General features: G+C 38.3%; 1 protein-coding gene and 1 long non-coding RNA gene across 3 annotated transcripts in view; both read left to right on the forward strand.

Moving 5' to 3' along the window:
* Nucleotides 1–23794, forward strand: part of Zfand4 (zinc finger AN1-type containing 4) — a 47293-nt gene that overhangs the window by 7627 nt on the left and 15872 nt on the right. The window contains exons 3-5 of one of the 2 annotated variants that reach the window (XM_087211003.1): nt 4796–5102; nt 19523–19598; nt 20544–20611. In XM_087211003.1, the coding sequence (XP_087067129.1) occupies nt 4835–5102; nt 19523–19598; nt 20544–20611 (412 nt within the window). In that variant the 5' untranslated portion in view covers nt 4796–4834. The remainder of the gene's footprint in view (nt 1–4795; nt 5103–19522; nt 19599–20543; nt 20612–23794) is intronic. The other variant, XM_087211004.1, reaches the window with a different exon arrangement.
* On the forward strand, nt 5340–19516 carry LOC147828154 (uncharacterized). The gene is made up of 3 exons (XR_015451215.1): nt 5340–5358; nt 7654–7815; nt 8018–19516. It is a non-coding gene; the product is annotated as an uncharacterized LOC147828154 (long non-coding RNA).

Raw genomic sequence — 23794 nt, forward strand, 5'->3', positions numbered from 1 at the left:
GCAGTCTCAGTTTTGAGTCTGAAGGCCTGAAACCTCTCTGGAGGGTCTCTGGTGTGAGCCTGCATTGAAAGGCTAAAAAGGGTGGAATTTGATGTCCACAAGCAGTGGCAGTGGCAACCACTCAAGCTGAGTCAAGCTTGCACACATTGGCCAGTTTCCACCTCATTCCCCCTTTCTTTCCATCCAGGTTGTAGACTTCATGGATGTGCCAACCACAATCAGGGCAGGTGTTTCTGTCTCACTTTGCTGGTCTGAATGCCAAGCATCTCTCAAAAAATCCTCACAGAGACAGGCAAAAGAGAGCTTTACTAATCCAGTCATCTCTTAACCAGTCAAGTTGACAATAAGGCCCCTACCTCACACCATACACAAATATTAACTCAAAATGAATGCTAAACATAAATATAAGTGCTGAAACTATACAATTTTTAGAAAAACATTTATTACCTTATTAGCTAGAACTATCTATTACCTTGGGTTAGACCAGGACTATAAAATGTATTAACAAAAGAACAGATAGCCAAATTGGACTATTTTTAAAAATACAATCAGAAAAACTTAAGCCCCCCACCCACCCAGTGCAGAGAAGGTGAGCTGCTCCCAGCGCCCAGGAGGAGGCTTCTAGGCCACCATACTACCGCCCCCCAGTGCAGAGGAGGTGAGCCACCAACAGCACCCCCCCCAATCCCACCCTCCACCCCTATCAAAATGAGAAGATACGTAAACAAGTCTCAAAACCAGACTTTCGGATCACCTAAAGCCACCCCAAAGGGGAACAAGATGGAACACTCTGATACTCAACCACCTGGACTCCCTGAACTGCCAAAAAAAGAGGATCTGGAAAAAATGAAATCAGAAATAATTTCTCAGATAACCACAGGGATTGTGCCCATAGTGCAAGACATGAGTAATAAATTTAGAGAGGGCACATAAAAAAATAGAGGACCTGAGGAACATGATGGAATCCCAACATAGGAAACAAATAGAATTCATAAAACAGATTTCCAGGAGATTAAAAACTCCACTGAAAGGCTTCGGAGCAGAATGAGCCAATGTGAGGACAGAATCTCAGATATAGAAGATAAGATTGCAATTAGTGACCAGGAAAAGAAAAATTGCTTAAAAATTGTAAGGGACTATGAGAAATCAGTCCAGCAGCTGCTAGACAATGCAAAGAAGAATAACATAAGACTGACTGGAGTCAATGAAGAAACAGGAGAGACTTCAGATGACATAAAAAAACCTGTTCACAGAAGTGATGGCAGAAAACTTCCCAAGCAGGGGAAAAAGAACTTAACATACAGATAAGTGAGACATATAGACTCCAACTAGTCTTGATCAAAAAATAACCTACACATAGGCATATAATTGTTAAGATTCCAGAAACCCAACAGAACAAAATTCTACAAGCAGTTAGAGAAACAAATCATGTACAAAGGAAAGCCCATCAGAATCACAGCAGACTTCTCAACACAAATCCTCAAGGCAAGAAGAGCTTGGAGTGACGTATTTCAACCCCTAAAGGAAAACAGCCTGCTACCCAGATTGATGTACCCTGCAAAACTATCTTTCAAAATTGATGGAGAAATAAGATACTTTAATAACAAAGAGCACCTCAAGAACTTCATGAATACCAAACCAGCACTCCAAAAAATTTTAGACAATATCCTACGAAAAGACAATGAGGATCACAGCTCCAGGAAGCCCAGCAGAATGAATCCGTCCGGTGTGACAAGAAATTAAATGCAAAATTAAATCCAACAAAAAGAATAAGTCATGACAATAATAGGTCAATATGTATCAGTTATAGCCATCAATGTTAATGGTCTCAATTCACCAATCAAAAGAAATAGACTGGGAGAATGGGTCAAGAAGCAAGATCCAACAGTATGCTGCATACAAGAAACACATTTAATTCAAAAAGAAACTCATAGACTGAAAGTTAAAGGGTGGAAAACAATGCTCCATGTGACAGGAACCCCAAAAAAGCAGGAGTGGCTATCCTCTTTGCAGATCAAGTGGATTTCAAACCAAAACCTGAACACTTCCGGTCCCAGGAATTTCACATAAATGATAGTCAACTTGTATGTACAAATCTATTGTGAACATGTGCTTTCATTCCTCTTAAGTAAAAACTTAAGAACAGAACTGTTGGGCTGAGTATTTAGCTCATTGGTTCCGCTGCCTGCCTCGCAAGTGCTAGGTCCCAAGTTCGATCCCTGGTACCAAAAATAAATAAATAAATAAATAAATAAATAAATAAATAAGTAAATGAAAGAACAGAACTGTTGGTTCTTAACAGTAATACAAGAAATTTCTATATTGTTTTCCAAAATGGTTTTATGATTTTACATTCACATTAGCAGTATTAGACAGTTCTAACTGGTTCACACCTAAGCTGATATTTGTTCTTTTAAAACTTTTAACTTCATTTCCCTAATGAGTGTATAATATGATCTTGTTATTGTACTGATCACTATTTTTCTGATTGTAGTGTTCCACACCTTTCCTTGTGCTATACTGGCTATTATCATCTTGTGTCTACTTTTTAATTGGGTTGTCTATTAATGAGGTGTAAGAGTTCTTTATATATTCTGGTCATAGGTTATATGTATTATAAATATGTTGTGGTTAAGGACTACTTTTCATTTTCTTAACGATGTCATTTAAAGTTCTAAATTTTGATGGAATCTCATTTATCAATTTCTATCGTTTATACATCATGTTTTTTGTATCCTAGGAAATTCTTGCCTACCCTAAATTCTTGAACATTTTCCCTTATAATTTCTTCTTAAAGTTTTATAGTTTTAGTCTTTCATATTTAGGTTCATAGATCCTTTCAAGTTATTTTTATGTATGGAAATAAAGGGTTGAGGATAAGTTTTTGCATATGGATACCAGGTATTCTAGTACCATTTGCTGAAAACACTATCTTTTCCTCTGCTCTTGAGTTGAGTTTATGTCTATACAATTTTAATGTTAAATAGTCTTTCACAAATCAGTGGACCATATACATTTGGTTCTATTTCTAGATTCTCTGTTGTATTCCAATGATCTATATGTCTTTCCTTATGCCAACATTGCCTTGATTACTGTAGCTTTAGAAGAAGTCTTAAAATTAGGTAATAAATGTCTGTTTTGGAAATTTTACTTCTACAAATTGCTAAACAGAGTTAGCCTATAGCCTAGCAATCACACTCCAAGATATATATCAAAGAGAAAGGAACATGTAGGTCTACACAAAAGCTTGTCATTGACTATCCCTCATAGCATTAGTCCTTTTTTTTTTTTTTTTGGTACTGGAGATCGAACTCAGGACCTTGTGCTTTCGAGGCAGGCAGCGGAACCACTGAACTAAATCCCTGGCTGCATTAGTCTTAACAGCCAAAAATTGGAAAAAATCCAAATGCCTAACTGATGACTGAAAAAAACATCATGAGATATATCCTTAAAGGGACTTATCCAGCAGTGAAACAGTGCTGATAAATCCTATGCATGAATGAACTTTGAAAACACTATACTCAATGAAAGAAAGCAGTCACAAAGCACCGTATATTGTATCATTTTATTTATGGAAAATGTTCAGAATAGGCAAATTATATACAGGGAAAGTAGCTTAGTGGTTGTCTTGGGCCAAGGGTCAGAATGGGGAGAAGTGGGAGTGGTGGGTACAGGTGTAGGGCTCCTTTGGGGTAATGAAAATGTTCTGAAAGTGATCGTGAGAAGCTAGGGCTTAGCCTAGTGGTAGAGTGAGGCCTCACAAGTGCAAGGCCCTGGGTTCTATCCCCAGCACACTCACAACCTCAAAAAATAACAAAGATTGTTTGATGATTGCATAATTCTGTGAATACAGTAAAACTAGTGAATTTTAGACTTTATATGAGTGAATTATATGGTATGGTATATGAATTACATATCTCAAGCCTTTGTAGGGGGTGGTTACTGGGATTGAAACTCAGGGCCTTTGCAATGAGCTACGTCCTCAGCGTCTCACTTTTTTTTTTTTCTTTTTTTTGAGACAAGGTCTTGCTAAGTCTGTTAAGTTGCTCCCAGGCCTGGATCACACTTTTTCTTTATAAAGTTTTAACTAATTAATAGCAATTTATCAATCTGATCATCCATATGCTCCCAATTCTATACTCCGTATTTTATCTTTTTGCTTCTGATTTTTGCAACTTAATACAAAGTCCTGTTTGTCGTTTGTCTCGCATACTCGATTAGCCATTGTATACTTGTAAGTAGAGATTATCTAATGTCTCTTACCAGTAAGAATTATCCTCTTAATGGTAGAATCCAAATACAAATGTTCATTGGTTATTTAGTGAGTCCTATGTTTAAGGAACCTGTTAAGATGGTTGCTATTCCTTCTATCCAGTTTGATTCCAGTGTACTATGGCTGTACATTTATGCTGTACAGTTCAGAGCACATAATTTACTTATTCGGAAAAATATATTTCTTAAAGTCTTACAAAACTGTAATGATGTGTTGTTTGTTTAAATGTACTAACAAAAATATTTGTTGACCATATACTCTATATTCGTAATTGTGCTGAGCTCTAGTGCAATACATTTAAGTGTCAAAATATACCAATTTTTAACAGTTTTACAGTCTGTTTGGGAGAGTGATTTTAGAATCAAATATGAAAAGTTCAGGATTAGACATGACTGAAAACACTGAGTGGATTCAGGAGCTCCCTTCTCTGGAAGATTGATATGGGCCAGAGTTATTCAGAATTCTATATAGAAGAATGAGATTTTTCAGATAGGCTTATTTAATTTTTTCCTTGTTTCTTAGATACAAGAATCAAACTATGAACAACAATATATATTACCAATGTTCAAAGCTGATTTGGGTAGGACTGGGATTCGATTGCCTACAACATATTCCAGAGGAATTAGAGAAGTCAAAGTGATAGATAACAGAAAAGAGCTGCCATTCTTCAATGAAGATAACATGGAACTGGGACCATTTGACTACAAACTTCTTTTCTGTGATACCATGGAGGTCTTCATTGAGACACTGACTGGAACATGTTTTGAGCTGAGAGTTTCGCCCTTTGAAGCAGTCATTTCTGTAAAGGCAAAAATTCAAAGACTGAAAGGTACTAGTCTTTCTTTATTGTAGAATACAAGGGTTAAATTTGTTTATCAAGAAAATATAACCTTTTACATTTTTAATGGAGAAAATTTCAAACATATGACATTTGAAAGAATAAGATGATGATCCCCCAAGTGCCCCTCACTCATCTTCAGCAATTATCAACTCATAAACTGTCTTCTGTCTTGTTTCAGGTTCTTCCCACCTTAATCCCCTTCTCCCAGATTCTTTTGAAGCAAATCTCTGGCATCATGCTAATGGTAGAAATAGTATTTTTAAATAGCGTCTTAGTTACTTCCCTTGTTGCTGGGACACAATAGCTGACTCCCCCAAATTAGAGGAGGAGAGGTTTATTTGGGCTCACAGTTTATAGAGGTTTCAGTCCATAATCATCTGGCTCCAAATCAGGGTGACATGGCAGAGGGGCCTGGCAGAGAAGGGTTGCTCATAGCATGGCAGATAAGCAGAATGATCAAGAGAGGAGGAAGAGACAGACCTTTCCAGGCCACACTCCCACGTGCCCTGGCCAGACTTCACCTCCCAACCTCACGTTTAGCTATAAACTCATTAGTAGACTAATCCACTGATGAGTATCATACCCCATGATTGAGTCACCTCCACAAAGACCCCATTATGAGTGCTTTAAGGCTCTGTGGGACATCCAGATAGAAATCATAACAAATAGTCTTCAACAGGTTGTAATGACATGCAGACTTTGCCATAGCTCTCTTAAGGTTATTTTTAATAGAAAATGATGTGCTTTCTCTTTTAATGACCTCACTTACCTTTTTGGACTACTTGCAAATCCTTTTTTTTTCTCCCTAAGGTGGAGATTTCCAAGAAGAGTTTTTGGCTTTCATTTATACGTAGCAGATATTCCCTTAGTGCAGCAGGGATACTGAATAACTGAGAAGAAGCTGTTGAGGTCAGTGGCCTGCAGAGTCTTGACATGATGCCAGCACATACAGTAATGGCACATGCAGCATTGGTCACTGCACATGATTCAGGAGACCTAGTCAGAATAGTTTATTTAGACCCTGTTCTGCTTTTCTATTTAGATGATGGTGCAGAGAGCAGGAATATAAAATCCTCTTGGGTTCCAGATAATCTCCAGGACTGGAGATGTGTCTCAGTGGTAGAGGACTTGTATTGTATGCCCAAGGTCCAAGGTTCAATCCGTGGCATCACAAAATAAAAGTAATCTGTATTTTTCCCTCTTTCATGTATTTTAAATAATCTCTGTGCAGCAGAAGTACTTTGGAGAGCATCCTATTTCAGACTTTTAATGTCAGGAGACTAAATTTAGGCTTAAAGAAGATTAGGAACTCATGAGAAATATGTAGTTACTGTGAGTCAGAACCACAGAAAGTTGTATAGACTCCTTGACCTCCATAGGAGGAAACATTGTTGAGATAAAAGCATTATCTTTGTGGTTAATTAGGTAGTTGAATCCCAGTTTAAACACTTATAAAACAAATGCAAAAATTTGAAAATTAAGATACTATTTTAAATGCCTACTATCTTAGTCTGCTGGGGCTGACCTAAAAAAATACCTTAGAAAGGGTGGCTCCCACAACAGAAATTTATCTTCTCACAGTGGAAGTCCAACCTCAGGGTACCAGCATGGTCAGGTTCTGGTGAGGGCACTTAACCTATTTGCTGTAGTAAACACAGTGCCACAGACCGGTTGTCATAGTTACCTTTCTTATTGCTGAGACAAAATACCTGATGCCCAAAGTTAAAGGCAAAAAGGTTTATTTGGCTCACAGTTTGGAGAGGTTTTAGTCCATAGTTGGCTGGCTGCAAGGAAGGGTGGCATGGCAGACAAGCATCACAGAGGAGAAACATTTCATGGTGGGCAGAAGGTAGCAGAGCAAGGAAGGAAACCGCCAAGCAACCTTAGCAGCTTCTTTCTGCCTTTTTACTCTCTAGGTTACCATGATTAGGGTGGTGCCAAAACAATCAGTGGGCTGCTTTAGTAATCACACATCCTTAATCTCAGTACACACTAGATTCAGCCACCTCTGAAAAAGCCCCATCTATGACCGCATGAGGCTTTGGGGGACATCTAGACCCAACCCCTAAGCTGTAAAGAAAAGAGGTTTATTTGCTTTCCCAGTTCTTGTTCAAAGTTAAGGGGTGATGGTCTTCTTGCTGTAGAGACCCAGGAGTACAATGTAGATATCACATGGCAAGAGACAGGGACCACACACACTCGTGTGTGTGTGTGTCTGTGTCTGTGTCTGTCTGTCTCTGTCTGCATCTGTGTGTGTCCCTGTATCTTTGTGTGCATGTGTGCATGCATGCTTCCTGATCCCTCTGCTTCCTATGAAGCTACCAGTATTCAATCATAGAGACTCACCCTGGTGACTTTAAATCATGCTAATAACCTCCCAAAGGCCCTGCCTCTAAACCCATAGTTTAAATTTCTACCCTCTGAATCCCTCACAGTGGGGATTATATTTCAACATGAGTTTCAGAGGGGCGAACCATTCTCAAAGCACAGCAGCTCTCTTCCTGGCTTGGGGCCTTCTCACTGTGTCTTCACATGGCAGAGAGAGAACTGCACATGGAAGCCTGCTGGTGTTCCTTAAAAGGACACTAGTCCCATGAGGAGGACCCACCATCAGCACCTCTCTAAACCTGATTACCACCCAGAGGCCTCATTCCTAAGTGCCATCATCCTGGGGGATGTGGCCATAAGAGGAGGGACACAGGTGAGTACATACCGCCTTCCCGCTATTTCCTTCTTCCTGTGCCCTTTTCCTAGCTCAGCTCCCCACACCCCTTCTTTCTCTGTGTTCTCTGGACTTTCTTGTAGCTTCTTGAAGCCTGAAGGCAGTGATGATCACTGTGTTCTTTCAGAACACTTCAAGGCTGCAGCCAGCCTTCACACAGTGCGTCTCTGTCCTTTTCTAGGTGGACTTTTTACTTCTGGCCTGGCTGTCATCTGCAACTAATGTGGTGAGGCTCCAGGTCGGAAAGATGTGATGGAGAGCCTAGAGGCTGGAAGGGATATGTGGGGAGAAGGCAGCAGGGGTACACTTGGTTAGATGACTGAACCCCAGCACTTCGAGAGGATTTTAAACAGGCCTGAAGGGACACCAGTGCTAGTGCCCAGCTTCAGATGACCGGGCTGTGTTCCTGCTTTCATTTTAATAGTGCTAGCCCAGATGTATTCCGCCAAACTTTTACATTTGTTTGTTTGTATTACTTTTTTTGAGATAGGGTCTCACTGCATAGCCCAGTCTGGCCTGAAACTCATAATCCTCCTACCTCAGCCTCCCAAGTGCTGGGATATAGGCATGTACTACCATGCCTGGCTTCATTCTCTTATTTTTGATGCATATGTGTCTCTTATTTAAAGTGAAACATACAGTCTTGTGTTTTTTTACTGTTATATTCTGTTTTTATTGATCTGTTTTAGAACATTTAAAGTGGTTATTAGTATATGGGATTAATTACCGTATGTTATTGTTTTCTGTTTTTTTACCCTTGTTTTTGGTTCCTATTTTTGTCTTCCACACTTATCTCCCTTTTGTGGTTTTAGATGATCATTTTACATGATTCTATTTTTTTGTCTTTCTTAGAATATCAATTATACCTTTTTTTTAACCTTTTGTAATGGTTGCCCTAGAGCTTGTAATATACATTTACAACTAATTCAAGTGTACTTTCAAATAACACTAAACAGCTTCTTGGATTGTACAGGTGCCTTCTAATAATAAAATAGTCCTAATTCCTCTGTCCCAGTTCCACCTTTCATCTCCTTGGTGTCATCCACTTCATTTATGTGTAAGCCATGATCATCCCACATCCTGTTGCTAGTATTATTTTGAACACTGTTACCTGTTAGATGAAGGGTGATAAAAATAAACACTTTCTTTTACTTTTATTCATTCCTACTCTAACATTCTTCATTTCTTTGTGTAGATCTAAGTTTCTGATCAGTATTATCTGAGGAAATCTTTATTTCTCCATCACTTTTGAAGGATAATTTTCAGGGCATAGAAATCCAGATTGATGATTTTTTTTCTTTCGACTGCTTAAATATTTCACTGTCTTCTTGCTTGCATGATTTCTGATGAGAAGTCTGCAGGAATTATTATCTTTTCTTCTACACAAAAGGGGCTTTGTGTCCCTCTGCATCATTTAAAAATTCTCTGTCTTTGCTTTTCTGTAGTTTGATCTGTGCCTCAGTGTAGTTTGGGTATTTATCCTGTTTGGTGCTCTCTGAGTTTCCCACATCTGGGACTTGGTGTGTCTCATTAATTTTGGAAAATTCTAGACCATTATTACTTTAAGCTCAAATGTAAGATGTATGAGTCCTTAGAAAGAGTCAGCAGAGCTGGCGTTTGTCCCCAGCTTCTGACGGTCTCTGTGCCCTTAGCCAGTGTGGTGTCTGCATACCATGGGCACTGGGCTCACAGCTATGTTTGCTGCCTAACCCCCAGAGCCACTGTTTCTGATGCCCCCTGCTCTCTTTGCAGTCCTAGATGATGCCCCAGGTTCATCTTGGGTATTTCCTGCCCCTGTCCTAGCCTCTACCATTTCTTCAAGGAGCTTAGGTTTCTTGTTTAGTTTTGTTTTAGTTTGTGGAACATTGTCTTCTCAGTGCCGAGAGAAAATATCTCTACCAAAAACTGAATATTCAGTGAACTTACCTTTCAAGGATGAGAACAAAATAAAGACATTTCTAGAAAAATCCTTGATTCTCCTAAAAACGAACTCTTGGCCAAAGGAGCTTTTCTTTTCTTTTTTTTAAAAATTAATTTTATTGGTACATTTTAGGTATACAGTATAATGACATTCATCATTGGAAATTTGTACCTTTACATAATCTATCTTGATTCTTATTTTTTCCCCATTGCCCTGCCCTCCCTTCAACCCCTCCATCCCTCCCTATTTGTAAAGACTTTGTTTCCATTTTTTCATTTAGTCATATTTATTCCATTCCCTTCTTTCCTTTCCGCAGTCCATCCCACTTCCCCTTTCTCTTTGGACCTTTTCTTCCTATTTCACAACATCTGTTATGCCTTTTGATCCTTATTTACACTTTCAGCTTCTCACACCAGAGAAACTATTTGGTCTGTCCTATTTATTTCACTTAAGAGTATCACCTCAATGTGCATCCATCTAGCTATAAATGTCTCTAATTTCTCATTCTTTATGGCTGAATAGTAGCTTTTCTAAAGGACGTAGCTGAGAAGGCAGCAACTTATCCATAAAGGAAGTCAGTCGTGCAAGATGCCATGATCACCTTCATCACCTGTGTCTCAATAAAGCTGGGGGAAGTAAGGGAATGGTTAGCAGACAGCACACCTCTTGGTAAATCTAAGTAAATATTTATTTAGTAAAACCATGGCTAACATATGAAGGTTAAGAAAATCAAGAGAGAATTAAGATACTGGTAACGATAACATGTAAGTCAAGGCTGCATTGCTTGAAGTGAGTGTGTTAAGGCCTTTAATATTATTCATGAGGACTGCAAAGGTGTGATTAGCTTTAGGCTTTATTTTGTTAAATATGATCATTTCAATTTTTAGAGTAATCATTTCAGATTAGAGACAGTTATATAACTTCCAAATGGTAGAGAAAAATTAAAATACTGTGTTTTCCCATTTCCCTAAGTTAATGCATAAAAGTGCAAAGAGTTAAAGAAGAACAATTAGAAACCACAAAATATGGTAGAAATGAATAGAAAAATATCATCGTCCTGATAATGTAAAACAGATAAAGGTAGTTTAAAGACTATATAAATCAAATTTCCACTGTTTTAATAAAAGATATGGGAAAAATCAACTCACAAGAAGGAAATGTTTATTTTGACTTACAGTTTCAGAGGCTTCAGTTTATGATCACTTGGCCCTGTTACATTGGTGCCTTAGTTCATGAAGTTAATTCTTTCCACAATTCTGGTTGTGTGGAACAAATTCTGTGACCAGAATTGTGGAAAGAATTAAGTCTGTGAACTGAAGTACCACTATATTTTTGACCTGTGACAAGGCAGAATGTCATGGAGGAGCCTGGCTATTAACAACGTATAGACCAGGAAGAGGGAAAGGGGGGAGAAGGGGAAGGGGAGGCAACAGGAAGAGGAGAGAGAGAAAGGGCATTTTATATAAGGAGTATCATACAATGTGTGGTCTTTTGTGTCTAGCTTCTTTCACTTAGCATAATATTTTCAAGGTTCATCGCGTTGTACCATTGTCCTTGTCACTTTCCTCATCTCAGGGTCAAAATATCCAACTCACAGCTTCAAGGAGGAAAAGTTTATTTTGGCTCACAGTTTTAGTCCGTAGTTGGCTAGCTCCAGGGCAGAAACATAGAGGAAAGACATTTTTTCTTTATGTCTGAACAGACTTCATTGTATGAGTGATCCTAGTTTAGTTATTTTCCTGTGTGGGTCATTTAGGTGGTTTCCAGTATTTTCCAATTTTAAATGGTGCTGCAATCAATGATCCTGTGTTCTTGTACATTGTAAGCATATCTTCAGGGACGATGACTAACATTGGGAATTGCTGGGCCAAGAGGTGCATGACTGCACATGTGGTTTTGTGAGGTGTCCTCAGTTTCCTCTTTAGAATGGTTGTAGCAGTTGTTCTCACAGCGTTATAAGAAAATGCCTGTTTACCCATAGCCTTGCCAGAAGAGAGTGCTGCCGTACTTTCAAATTGTTGCTAATTCTTAAGGCAAATTCATCAGTCTCTTATTATCTTTGTGTTTTGAATAGTAGAAAGCCTTTCCCTAGCAAAGTTAAAGAGAAATTGGTCCTTGTCTTATTTTGTTACTTGTACGGTGTCCTTTTTTACGTTTACATTTTTAATCCATTGGGAGTTTGTTCTTATGTATGATAGTATTAGGTATGGATCTAATTTTGTCTTTTCTAACGTGACTGTCCAGTGGTTCTAGCACCATTTATTTAAGAAGACCATTCCGGGCCTGGTAATTTGAGATCCCACCATTATGCTCTGTGCTGGGGTCTATATCTGGGCTTTCTGCATGTCTGTCATACCAACTTCTCATTATGGGCTTGATGGTATGTTTCCTTGTCTAGTGGGATGGGTAGTCGTTAATTTTCTGGGTTTTTTTTTTTACTTTGTTTGTTTTCTGGCTACTCTTGCATGTTTGTTTTTCCACTCTAGTACTTATATCACTTGTGTCTTTTTAAAAGTCTGGTCATGATAGTACAATTGCATTAAATTTATAAATTAACTTAGGCAGAATTGACAACTTTATAATGTTGAATTATTCTAAGAAAAATTATTTTTCTGTTTTTTCAAGTCTACTTTTATGTAGATGCACTTAAAAATTTTTTGCACAGATTTAAACAGACCTTAAGTTTATTATTAAGTAGTAAATTATCTTTAGTGCTATTGCAAAAGAGATTTTCTCTACCATTGAGTCCTTCTTTTTAATTTGAAAGCTATTTATATTTGTATATTCATTTTATATCCTATTTTACTGAATTTTTTTAGTTCTCTCAAAGATTCTCTAAGGCTTTTCAAGTAAATTACACATAATATGCATTTGTAGCAGAGAGAGCTTTTTTTCTTCTTTAACCATTTTGGGGCCTCTAATTAATTCTATTTTCTAAGTACAATGACTAATATCTCTAGTGATTTGTCCAATAGTAGGATAGTGGCCACCTTTGCTTTGTCCTGGTCTTAATAGACATGTTGCTAGCATTTCTCCATTAAATGATATACTGGCTTTAGGACTATTTTATTAGTAGTATTATCTGGGTAAATACATGTTTATATGTTTATTTAGTGCATATTAAGAGCATATCTCTCAATTTCCATTATCTTTTGAGTTTTTAAAAAACACCATGAATGGATATTCTGGGCTTTCTCAGGGTCTTTTGTTTCCTCATTAGAACTATTGCTATGCTATGACATTAATAGATTTCTTACTGTTGAACCAACCTGTACTCCTCACATATATTCCACTTGGCACATTAGTTACAGTAAATGATTTCTTCATGTAATTTTTGATTGTTTGCTAATAGATTTTCATATCTACATGAGTAAATAAAATCTGTCCATAGTTTTCTTTCTTTGTACTGTCTTTATTAGGTTTAATATTCGATGATATTTGCTTCTTCCTAAATCAGAAAATTTTCACTCATTTTCAGTGCTTTTGAAAAATTTGTGGATCAGAGGTTTACTTTATTTCCTTGAGGTTTGGTGACTCCATCTGGGCCTTGTACTATTTATTGTGGTGTCATTCCTGAATAACATCCTCCAGTTCTACAAAAATTTATCCGTGTAAGCTTTCTAATTTTAATGTAGAAATTTTGTTAATCTATCATTTCCTAAGAGTAGTATCTCCTTTCTATTTCCTGTTTTTTGTATTCATGTTTTTTCTTGAGTTACCTAGAAGTTTGTATACTTTGTTAATGTTTTTAGAAATCCAGAGTTTTATTACTGCTTTTAAATTTTCTACCTCATTATATTCTGACTTTGTCTTTTCTACTACTATTCTTGGCATTCTTTTGATTTATTTTGTTCTTTGCCTTTTTTCTTACAACTTATGACTTATTACAGAAAAATGATCAGCCCTTTCAAGCACATTTACTGTTTACTATTCATAACGGTGTAGTAAGTGCTATTTCTGTACTTTATGTAGCCAGTCCTCTATTGATTGAGGACTTAGGCACTTGTAAAATTCTATTCTGAGGAAAACACCTTTTTTTTTAAGATAGGAATTTATTTTTATTCTTTTTTTTTTTTTTTTTTTGGTACTGGGGATCGAACTTGGGTCCTTACGCTTGCACAGCAGGCGCGGCTAAATCCCCGCCCCTATTTTTATTCTTTTACTTATATTTTTATGTTTACTACTGTGAATTCTCTTCTGATAACTCATTTCATTGTATTCCTTAGGTTCTTACTGTCATTTTTTCCTATATTTTTGTATATCTACTTTTACCCAATTTCTGTTAATTTTTAAATTTCTGTTGCAAAGTTTTTTCGTATCTTCAAATGCTTGATTATTTGTAACTCTGATAGAGGTGTGGCCTTATAGTTTTCTTCAGCTTCATGGTAATTTTTCTGAGTGAAATGTTGCTTGGTTGATGTGCATATGGAATTTCATTTTCTAGTTTTTAACATTAACTGTGGATTGGTTAGTTGTTCTCTTGCTTGTTTTTGTGATCGTGGCATGTTTTCCAGGTTTGTGTGATGGTGCGTTCTCTGACAACATAGCAATGTCCATATTCCAATAAATGTCTTAGGTTTGTTTGGTGATCTGAATCCCCAGTTTTATAATTCTCTATTGTCTTCTACCCTTTCCTTCCCTCTGACCAGTGAATCATTGAAGGGCATGCAGGAAGGTCCTGGCACCCTTGGACCTACCCAGGTCTTTCCCTTTCTCTCTTGTAGTTCTCAAGAATCTGCTATAGAATATGTGGAGTATACGGTATCCTGAGACTTGCGCGGACTGGCCAGGATGCCCAGGCTCCCTTCCAGTCCTCCCTAGAGACGGCATGCTCTTCACTGCTCCAGCCCAGCATGTCACTGGACCCTAGGTTAAAACCCAGGACAAGCTGCTTTCTTGGGTCCCTCATGAGCAGTCCAACTTGGGCTCATATAGTCAAGACTTCCAGGCCACATTCCTGAAATGTGAGGACAGCCTGGCAGTGACCCCAAGCCGCTGTGCTTGCAGCCTGAGAGCACCTTGTTTGTGGCATTCTCTCACCAGACTACGCACCCCTGCCCGGTGCACAGTGAAGCTCTTCAAGGGGAGTTCTTGTCTACTTTGCCTCTTGCAGAAGCTTCTTCAAATCACATGGCTTTTAGGTCCCTTCCTTGTGGTGAATGTTCCAATCCACCTGAATCATTTCTGTAAACTTTCATACTCGGAATCCTCTTTGTCTTTCTGGTGAGAGATTTATATTGTACACAGGACCAGTCTTAGTTCCCCTGTGTGCCTAACCCATGGATTTGTTTGATCAGCCCTGCAACGGTGGGAACACAAGGTATCTGCACTGGGATGGGGTGGTTGACTTGTTTTATGTAGTTATTTTGAATTTGGACATTTCTGTGTCATCAAGTTATGAGGGCAGGGTTTTTGTATGGATTCATTTTCCTTCATACTGTTGTTTATTGTTGAGGAAGGAAATGAGGAGATGAGAACTATGGTGTACCTTTGTTTAAAGCTCAATTGCTTCTACTTTTATGGTTTATTCTAATGCAGATATGAATGTGTTCTCAACACACATCTGTCTGAAAATTCTAAAAAAATACAAGGAACATTTTAAAATTCTGTATTTTGTTGAGGTTTTAGTGCCTATTAATTACACAGAATAATTGGTCTCATTTTGGCATATTTGCACATGCACAGGAGATATTTTACTTCCACCCACCCATTACTCCCCCCTTGCCCTTCCCTCCCTTCTCTCCCTGACTCCCTTAAAAATACAAAAGAAACATATGGTTCATTATAATGTGGATATACACACATTCTGTGGTAGCTAAATATTTATACCCCTCTGCCCCTGCAGATTCTTGTGTTTAAGCTTGACCCTCATATGATAGCATTTGGGGATGGGGCTTTGGGAGGTGAATGGGATTACATGAGCAGGTCCTTACCTACCCTAAGTGAGGACTTCATGATATTGATGTCCTTATAAGAAGAGACACCAGGGAGCACCCTCCCTCTCTGCCCTCACACAAAGAAATGGTCATGTAAATACAGTCTGGTGGCTTCTGGGTAAGTGCCAAGGAACAAAGGCTGACAGGGAAACTTCACTGGCACCTTGACCCAGGGCTACCAGGCTTCAGAACTGTGAGAAATGCATTTCTGTTGTTTAAGCTTCCCTAGTCCAGGGTATTTTGTTATATCAGCCCCAGCAGACTTACACACATTTGCAAGCACACACACACACTCAAATGTGTGCACATCTGTGTATCAATTTATCATGTTAACCTAAATTAAGAGAGATTCTCTGAAAATTAGGTTTACTTAGGAGTAGCAAAGCATTACAATGGAAATGCACTTATTCAGAGTGGTTGAGGGAAGGGAGAATTTTAAAGGCAAAATGAGGAGGATTCCTTAAGATGTATTGAAATCATAATTTATGGCCACAGGGATTAATATCAAGGACCCTGCCTTGAACAGACAGTTGCTGCACAGACGTTCTTGTGAGTATTTCCCAGTGAGTGAGGCTGTGGTGGCCTCCGAGCAGGGCTGCGGTGCTGGCCTCTCTGATGATTGTTACTGTCAGCCACTGTGGGTAAGAAACTACCTTCCATACCTCCTGGTTCTGTCCAGTTAGTTTTTGTTAGGCTGGACACAGAGCATCTCCATTTTGATTCCGACAACTTTTCATAATCACAACTTTTTTTACTATAGTGAAAAACTGTATTGATGAATAAATCTTACTAGAGGGTTACACAGATCAATTGATTATGGCAAATATATTTTGGAGTTTCATCTAGTAGTACAAAGCAATGTATGTCTTTATTTATTGATATAAAAATATAAACAGTATATTTAAAAAGCAGTTTATAAAACAGCTCACAAAGTATACTCCCATTTTATTAAAAATTTTTTAGAAGGAAATATACCCCAAATATTGAGAATAGCTTCTATTGGGTTTAGGATTATACATAGTTTTTATTTTATTTTATATTTTTCTATGTTGTCTATTTTTCCATAAGTAACTATTTTTATAATAAATATTTTCATTTGAAAGAAGCAAAAAGCACTGAATGGAAGTTTAGGGGCAGAGGGTGTAGCTCAGTGATAGAAAACTTGCCTGGCCTGCAAGAGGTCCTGGATTCAATCCCCAGCACCACAAAAGGAGAAAATTTATATAAATAAGTCCATTTCAGAGGGAAATGTATTTTTCTAGAAATTAATGTATCTGGGGGTTAAAAGCAAAGAGCCACTCTCTAGGAGGGTTGCCAGATCTAGCAAGTACAAACTCAGAGTCCCTGTCTTAAGGCTGAGTTGCTCTGTTCTGTGTGTTTGAGATTCTCAGCGTCCTGCTGGGTGGAAGCAGCCCTCGCCTCCTTCCACGTGAGGGGGAAGCAGCGACCCTCACAGAGGATGGCCGACTTTCCAAAGTTCTCTTGCACTCAGATGGCAGGCAGGACCCCAGCTTGGTTTTGGCCAGTCCACACTGCCTTGTGCTGTCCGTTCTCTGATGGCAAAGGCCACTGACAGTTAGGGTAGATGGGCCCAATCAGCGTCCTTCCTGTCTTATCATCCAACTTGAAGGCTTCATTCCAAAGCCAACCTCTGCTGCATCAACTGGATGGAAACATGGTTCTCTGGCCCAGAGTGCTTTATGTACTGAAGCTGACGAAATCCTGTGAGTTTGATTGAAAAGATGATCTCGATGCGGTCAAGTTTACTTAAATACAAAAATATTTTTAGAGTGAACTAATGTATCTTAGAAACCATTCCTAAAGAAATGAACTATTCTGTTTGGGAGACACAGGCATGGACATCTGCTCCATAAGCCCCAGTGTAGTTCATGATTACCTTTTAGGACACTTGCTAAAATAAGCTTTGGTAAATTCAGGTCTATGAACAGCCAACACCGTGAAAGCACGTTGCTCAGACAGCTGCTTTTGCTTTGTGGAGGCTGATATCCTAGAGATGAGTCAGCATAAAAGTGGAATCCAGTCTCTACAAGCAGCTCCAGTGTTCCACTGCCACAGGAAATGTCATCAAAATGTACAGTGAATGCAGCTGACACCATGCTGCCCGATGGAAAGGCAGGGTATGGAGGTGGCATGTCAGACCTTATAACAGTGTGTAGCAAATTTCACCTTGTTTGGTATGCTCAGTCTGTGAGCAACAGTTGGGAGAAGGTGTACTTTAAGGTGTGCCATAAATCATGACAACAAATAACATGAAATGTTTTCAGTTTTATTGGAGTTATGCCATTATGCCACTTCATATCCCACCTTTTTAAGAAATGTCATTATGGGAGATGAAACTTGAGTCTGTGGTTATGATCATGAGACTAAACTTTGGAGTTCTGAATGGAAATCACCCAGTTTTCCTCAGCAAAAAAGTATGTGAGTGAACATCCAGCATCAAAGTGATGCTAATTGTGCTTTTTACTTTGATAGAAGTGTGAGAGTTGAGTTCATACCTAGGGATACTATGGTGAACTCTGAATATTTTAAGGACTTGTTAGAGCATGTAAGAAACAATGTGCATAGAAAACAGCCTGAGAAATGGACAAACAGTTTCATCTCCGTCGTGACAATACCATGTAACACACTGGTTCTGCTAAGGCAATTTCTGTCTGAAAAAAACATTACAGAGTGTCCTCGTCCCCCTTATTCAGTGGATCCGACTCCCAGCTCTTTGGCAAAGTCAAAATCACCATGAAATGTGAATGTTTTGAATCAGCTTGAGACATCAACGCAGCCACAACAGCTTGGCTAAAGATAGGAAAGAGGATTCCAGAACCACTTCAGAAAGTGGCAGAAAGACTCGATATAGCCATTGAAAGCTAGGGGGACTGTTGGGGATTCATGACAGATGTGTCTTTTACTCTGATAACTTTTTAAAAATGGAAGCATTCATTTTACTGTTTGATCACACTTGTACTCTTCTTGTGTCACTGTCTCTGGGTTCCTGAGTGTCCTGACATGTGAAATTCAGATTCCAGTGATTCCACTTCACAGGGTTGTTGTTGGAGCTGAATTATGATAATAAAGGTCAAGTGTGTACAAGGTTCCTGGCTTATGTAATAAACATTAGTACGTGTGGCACTTCATGGTGTTATTCTCATCCACTTATTTTATAATATAAGCAAAAGCAATTTGAGAAGGTAGTATGTGAAATATTTGAAAATATTTTCATCAGAGACAATATCCCTTAAGTGTTCAATTGGGTAGATAATGCTTACTCCCTGACTAATATAATCCAAATTTTCTTGGGACCTTTAAGTGTGCAAATTGTTAAAAAATAGAATTATTATCCTATAGTATAGATTCTGCCTTAATGTTCTTTTAGCATCACAGAAATGTAAGGAAAATATCTTGGGGACTGTGATTTTCAGCTTTGAAAATTGTCAGTATGCTTTTACCATGGAATGTGAAATGAATAAAACTCAATGCAAACTAGTTTGCAGCATTTAGCACTGTCTTCTAGGTCTTAAATCTTAAACTCTTCAGGGCTTACTCATGATAGTTTATTTTTTATAGGGCTGTGTATTTATATTTTCTTCTAGGGCCAGAGAGTTACCGAAACATATGCTTGTAAAGTGAATAGATTTTGTCTATTCTTAACTATGCTTTTACTTGTAATTCTGTAAATTTTAGCTAAGCACCTAGCATTCAATTTAGAAGTGTATTTATCAGTATTCTTAGTTCTTTAGTGAAGTAATTTTGTATCACACTCTTTTGGAAATGCTGTTGAGTTCTTTAACACTTTTTATTATCACCTTCCTCTAAGGTATTCCCATCTGTCAGCAGCACTTAATTTGGAACAACCTGGAACTTGAAGATGATTATTGCTTGAATGATTACAAGTGAGTGTCCTTGTGTATAAGCTGTTTGTAGGTGCTCAGGATAATGACTCTGTAGACCAGTGTTTTTCTTCTGAATCCTTGGATCATGTCTCTCTTTCTGAATAGCTGACTCCAGATTTCATTGTAAATTTTTTCTTTTTTTTTTTTCATTCACTGTAAATTTTGAGCTATAGATTTATTGGCTCAGTGTTCATTATTGCCCCTGAATCTTTGCCCTCTGATGCCTACACTTTATTATTTTTCATGTCAAACTGTTCCCTCCTGCTTTTTCTATCTTCCTATTAACTTCTTGTCCCCTTTGCTTCTCTCTCTCTCTCAGAACACTGACCCATTCCTGTCTTCTGTGTTCCTTTCCTGTCCATCTGCAGAAGAGTTCTGGGCCTGAGAGCCTTGCTCCCTGCCTAGAATTTCCTCCTGAAGCCTCCCATTGGTCACTGAGCAGATCTGTGTGTACCACTGGGTCCAGACACACTTGGGCTTTTTTCCTTCTCCTTCTCACATAGTTCACTACTCTTTTGAAGAGTCAGAATAATGCAGAATAGTTGAGAGATCCCTGGGGGCCATCCCAGGCTGCTTCACTGTTCTCCTGTTTGCTGCTGCCATGAGCAGATCTGCCCTCCTACAGCTCTGGGGGTCCTGGGCAAGCCTCTCTTCTCCCCAGGCCTCATTTTGCTCACATCGGGTAGAGAGGCACAGATCACAGAGGTCCTTTCCAGTACATTTATTCTGGGATTTCACATCAGTGTAAGGCTGATGGGAACCATTTAACTTTTTAATTCTTTGTATAAGTAAATATTAACATTTTAAATTTATTCATATTGCTGTATCTTTTTAGGGTTTGAAGAATAAGTACTATGCCCAATAGAACAGCATTTAATTTGTATTACATTTAACATTGGATGTGTTCTCACGATTATAGATTATTTCTGTGTTCACTGTTCACAGCGTTTCAGAAGATTGTACCTTGAAGCTGGTTTTGGCCATGCGTGGTGGACCTATAAATACTAGAAAAGGTAGGCATACTTTAAAGCAATTTGGCTATCATTCTTCAAGCAGCTTGACAATAACATTCTTAAGTCAGCAATGTTATAACCTCTGGTTTAAGTCAAGTTCCTTCTCTGCTGTTAGGTCTTAGAAGAATCTTATTTGTTTCACTGGCATTATTCTTTAAGACGTAAATACATGGAGAACCAGAACTTTTAAATATATTCCAGAAGATTTCGTGACTCCTGATTCAATTCAGGGAGATTTAGAAGTAAACCTACACAGTAAAGGGAAGGCAAAAGGAGTGGCAATATAGATAATGTCATCATTGAGTTTAGATTCATACCACTTTTGTTGCTTTTTTTTCCTACTGAGTCTTCAATTCCTGGAATAATGATTACTATGGAAAATGTCATAGTTGCCCATTTATTTACCTTGTTTATGATGTATCTGGGTTTCATGGATGTTTTCATGGCCCTCTCGAATCCTTTCTCAGAATGTGGGCAACCTCTAGAGTCTGCTCATTCATGCCTTCCACAAATGCTCGGTGACTATAAGGTGTCACTACAGTGAACATGAGGCCCTGCTCCCTGACACTGCCTCTGGTGAATGTGTAAAGAATGACAGTAAATTCAAGTGGCTGTAAGAGCTGCACTGGAAACATAAGATAATGTGACAATGTCTATGAAGTGGGACAGAAGGGAGGGTCGTTGGAGATGATGTAGGCAGAGACTTGATTAATAATAAAGTTCTAAGCATAGAAGAGCTAGGAGTATTCACTGGCCCCTGCTTCAGCAATGTCACACAAATCCCCACCATGTGAGGCAGCTGCTCTATTGGGGAAGCGCTTCAGATTTGTTTGGTTCTTCACAGACCAGAAAATTGAAGCTTAAGTATTGATTCACTGCTGACTTACTGCCACCTGTCAAACAATATACCTATGCTTCACAAATGTGGTTTAAAAATAGGATTATTACCGTCTTTTCCCTAGCTACCTCAAGAGGATTTTGTGAGAGCTGTTGCACTGTTTTGCATAGGTTAGTGCAAACAGTAATCATACTACAGCAGATTGGAGACATCAGGAACTCTGTTAACTAGACTGATAAAATGCTTTTATGTAACACAGGTAGTGTTTATAGTGATGACTTTGAGAGCAGTACAAGAGCCCTAAGTGTTTACTGAGCCATTACGTTAAGATAGAATTATACAGTGTTTAATGACATGTGAATTCCATTGTATTATGTTTTTGACAGTTGGTTGTGTGTAGTACAGAGTGTTTAATTAGAACAGCAAATTTTTCTTAATAGGAGTAAAATTATTTTGCACATTTATAAGAATGCATGTAAGTATTACAAATTCTGAGTGTATATATATATTTTTTTCTTTTTTAATGAAAATGAAAGGCATCACTACCCTTTGGTAGTTGAAGCTTTATAATAAAGTCTTCATAATAATTTTTCTACAACTTTCTGTGCCTTTCTCGGGAATTGATAAATCAGTAGCTAGCACTTAATTTTAATATTTAAAATTGTTTTTAATAAATTTCCCTTTATTAAATACACTTTTTAATGTTAAAGGCTTGATATTGCCTATAGTAAGTCATTTAAAACTTTGTGAAGAAAAGAAAAACTGCATCTAGGTTTAGTAGCTTTCCATATTGTATTTGAGAAACCATACTTTTAAAGCTAATTTAATCTTATTTCAAAACCATGGTTCAGAGAATATCTTTACTGTGTGTGTTCCAGGAATATTTAGCTTTAAAATTTGTTCTGAGATAACCATTATCAAGAAAGCATAGAAAATGCTTTGCTTTCTAATATTAAATTGTGTATATAGGGAAGGGAGGGAGCTTGAGGGGAGGAAAGGGATAAAATAAAATTTATTTTTTACATAATTAAAATTAAATTAATTGTATCCTAGTTCTATATGCATTATTTTGTAGCTAATAAAGTAAATGACTTTTCTGACACAGATATACATGGTGTGCACATGCGTGTGCACATGTACACAGATGCATGTACATGCACACATGTGTATAGTGGCAACCTAGGCCCTAGCAAAGCCCTGTGCTGCTTGTGAGTGGCCCTCATGTGCATGTAGTGACAGCGGTGATAAAACCTAACATCCAGCATCATCATTTTTATTTCCCATTTAATGTGGAAAGGAGAACATTCACTTTAAAAAGCCAAGAACTTACCTGAAAAATGTCCTTTAATAGTTGTACATTTTATATCTGAGTCAATCAAATCATTCAAATGATTATTTCACAAAACAAATCTTATTTTATTTTTACAATTTGTGTGTGTGTTGTGAATTTAGGATGCAGGAACATCTTGGATTTTTTCTTACTCCCTTCAGAGTTTGGTATTTTTCTAGTGGTAGCACTTCTTAAAGGGTAGGATAGCCTTGTGATTCTGTTAGTAAGTGAATGAAAGTTATGCAGATTGGAAAACTGTTGCTTCTTTTAGGAGAGAACGGTGATCCTGCAGCTTGACAGGGGAACAGCTTTGGAGAGAACTTTTTCTTTCTATACCATCGTTACCTAGGCTCCCCAGGACTGGACCCGGGGCCTTCTGGAGCATTTATCCTGTGAGCAGCAATCTCCTAATGTCCATTCCCACCCTCGGGGTAAAATCAGTGGCTGCTGTGGATGGGAGCAGGTTGTCATGATAGCCTCAGTATCATTCAAACCCAGGGGCAGCTCTGGACCCCCAGAGCCTGTGCACTCTGACCAGACACACAAGCTTCAGGACAGCAGAGGATCATGGGAGGATCCTGTCCCAAAAGAGCGTACTGACCCCTCACACTCTGCAGTGTACCACAGTATCAGCCCCTGTGTGCTGAGCCACTGAATCCTGTTAGTTACCTGACTTCACATCAAAGAGCAGCAGGTCTGAGAAGAAACAGCTTATATAAAAGCAGAAAGAAGAGGTTTGCCTGCTGCTGCTGCTGCTGGTCCTGCTGCTCCTGCTGCTCTAGCTACTCCGACTACTCCCGCTACTCCTGCTCCTGCCTTGTTGGGTTTTTTTGTTTTGCTTTGTTTTTTGTTTTGCTGCTAGGGAATGACCCAAGGGCCTTGGGGATATAAGTAAGTGTTCTACTAAGCTATACTCCCAGCTCTCCCTTCCTTCCAATTTTTTACATATTTCTTTCAATCGTATGTGTTTACCTTTTAATTCAAAGTAAGTGGCATTTGTATTGCTTTTCAGTTG

This window comes from Heterocephalus glaber, unplaced genomic scaffold, assembly GCF_053883595.1.
Source record: "Heterocephalus glaber isolate CG9 unplaced genomic scaffold, H.glaber_assembly_v1.0 deba00001258, whole genome shotgun sequence".
NCBI classification, from domain to species: domain Eukaryota; kingdom Metazoa; phylum Chordata; class Mammalia; order Rodentia; family Bathyergidae; genus Heterocephalus; species Heterocephalus glaber.